The sequence below is a fragment of the Truncatella angustata genome, assembly GCF_020726525.1.
Source record: "Truncatella angustata strain MPI-SDFR-AT-0073 chromosome Unknown BKA67scaffold_1, whole genome shotgun sequence".
NCBI lineage: Eukaryota > Fungi > Ascomycota > Sordariomycetes > Amphisphaeriales > Sporocadaceae > Truncatella > Truncatella angustata.
Genome location: NW_025763381.1, coordinates 2,594,791 through 2,597,112, shown reverse-complemented (window position 1 = coordinate 2,597,112; position 2,322 = coordinate 2,594,791). Strand labels below are relative to the sequence as shown.

General features: G+C 51.1%; 1 protein-coding gene across 1 annotated transcript; it reads left to right on the top strand.

Moving 5' to 3' along the window:
* Positions 1–218: 218 nt before the first annotated feature.
* Positions 219–1,496, top strand: BKA67DRAFT_589567 (uncharacterized protein; the record flags this gene model as incomplete). Its single annotated transcript, XM_046104484.1, has 2 exons — positions 219–318; positions 349–1,496. The coding sequence occupies 2 exons, from the start codon at positions 219–221 to the stop codon at positions 1,494–1,496; spliced, it is 1,248 nt and encodes a 415-aa protein (XP_045963802.1).
* Between the last annotated feature and the right edge of the window lie 826 nt (positions 1,497–2,322).

Here is a 2,322-nt window from a genome sequence, read left to right as displayed (position 1 = left end):
ACTCGCCAACAAACAATAGCAACATATCACGACACCAGTGGAGAAGAGGATCTACTGGCTTATTATCTAGAGACTTGGCAGAACTTGAGAAGCGATCTTTCACAGAGCCAGGTCTTGTTTTCACAAGGGAGCATCTCCTTATACCTCATCGCCACTAGTACCTTGGGGACATCATTATTTTCGACAAGGAAACGGGTGCCCCTCTGGCTGGCGATCACATGCAACGCTCACAGTCGGCGGTGGATTTTTCCAACCTGCTGAACCCCGAAGCTGCACCAACTTCCGTACCACAACTCAACGCTGCCAGTAATCCTGCAGGTCTGGTTGTTGACCACGACGGCGACGTAGATATGGCAACTGTCAGCGTTATTCGCCCTAACGGGCCCCTGCCAGGCGGCCAGCCACAAGAAAACCCCAGTGAGCTGCCGCGACCATACAAGTGTCCGCTCTGCGATAAGGCATTCCACCGTTTGGAGCATCAGACGAGACACATCAGAACTCACACTGGTGAAAAACCACATGCATGCCAGTTTCCCGGTTGCAGCAAGAAGTTCTCTCGTTCTGATGAGCTCACCCGGCACTCGAGGATACACAACAATCCCAACTCGCGGAGAGGGAACAAGAACCCTCAAGCGTCGCATCATCATATGGGCTCAGCTTTGGCGCCTGACTCAATGATGCCTCCGCCAGCCGGTCCCAGATCTATCAAGAGTGCTCCTAACTCGACGCTGGTCTCGCCCAACGTTTCACCACCTCACTCTTACTCTCAGTATACCTTACCGCAGGGCCCTCTCCACTACGGGAGGAATATGGGCAGTCCGCTGGGATCTGCCCACACCATGGACATCGGCGTACTTGCGAGCGCTGCGAAGCAAGTAGAGCGAGACCATATTACTTCGCACCATCATGGTGCAAGACATCACCCATACTATTCCCACAGCCAGCACAATTCTCGTGGCCACCTTCCTTCTCTGGCTTCGTATCACATGTCGAGATCTCACTCAAACGAGGACCACGATGATCATTATAGCCACCCTTTGAGGCACGCAAAGAAGTCGAGGCCAAACTCGCCCAACTCTACTGCTCCGTCTTCACCGACCTTCTCTCACGATTCACTATCTCCTACTCCTGATCATACACCACTGGCCACTCCTGCGCATTCACCGAGGCTGCGACCCTACGCTGGTATTGAGCTGCCGACGCTACGAAACCTGACCCTGGGCCACACGCCGGCCTTGGCGCCAATGGAGCCGCATTTTGGTGATGAACGGCCGGCCTACCAGCAGTCTCAGCAAGCCACAAGCCCTGCTCCTCGTATTGGTCTATCGTTGACGGACATTATCACCAGGCCAGATGGTAGCAGGAAGTTGCCGGTTCCTCAAGTACCGAAGGTTGCTGTTCAAGATCTGCTAGCTCCTAACGATGGTTTCAGCAGCAGCGGGCGAAGCTCGACAACTGCGAGTCTCGCAGGTGGAGATCTCATGGATCGGATGTAGTACCCCCCCGACCATTCGAATTCTCCTTTCACGATATGAATGATGATGTGGTTTTTAGACGGACAAATAGAAAGAGAAGGCGGCGTTACGGAAGCATATAAGTCGGATTCAATTCCACTTCTAATATTCTGCGGATCTGCGAAACCATGATGGGCAGACTCGACCTCAACATGGCGGACGATGTATAGACTTTAACACCCCTCGACGGAATTAGATCTCCTCTTACGTTGGATTTACGAATATTTTTCTTCGGGCATCTTAGGACCTGGGAACAAGAAAAAAAAGTCAATACCACCTATACTTATAACACTGGGTTTTCATTTGTTGTTCAATATCTGCCACACTGCATGGTGGCAAGGATTCTTGGCGAGTTGTATAGACAGTGCCCTGCAATGAGGAAACTAGGGACTTTTGGGTTCAGGCGATCAGCGATTTGCTTTTGGTTGAGAATAAATCTCGCCAGGTCTTTAAGGCGTTACAGCAGTGGCATAAATTGGCCTATTGCAATAAACACTGTATGGTATTTGGAATGAAGAATACTTGATCCCTTCTCACCTACCAAAGATATCCTCCCCCTGGTGCCGATATTTGAATTTCGGCATACCAGAAGCCTATCACGACAGAGAACCCTTGCGCGGGACTCCTTTCCTCAGCCGTGCCGCATTGCTAACCGTGTCTGGAGATCTTTTTGATATCGAACTGCGCAAATTAAGGTAACCCCGGGTTTTCCCCTGGTTTCGGGTACGAGCATATTCGAATTCAATATTACCCCGCACAAAAAGAAAGACGCGACGAAGCGTCCATAAGACTAGGTTCAGAGTTGGGA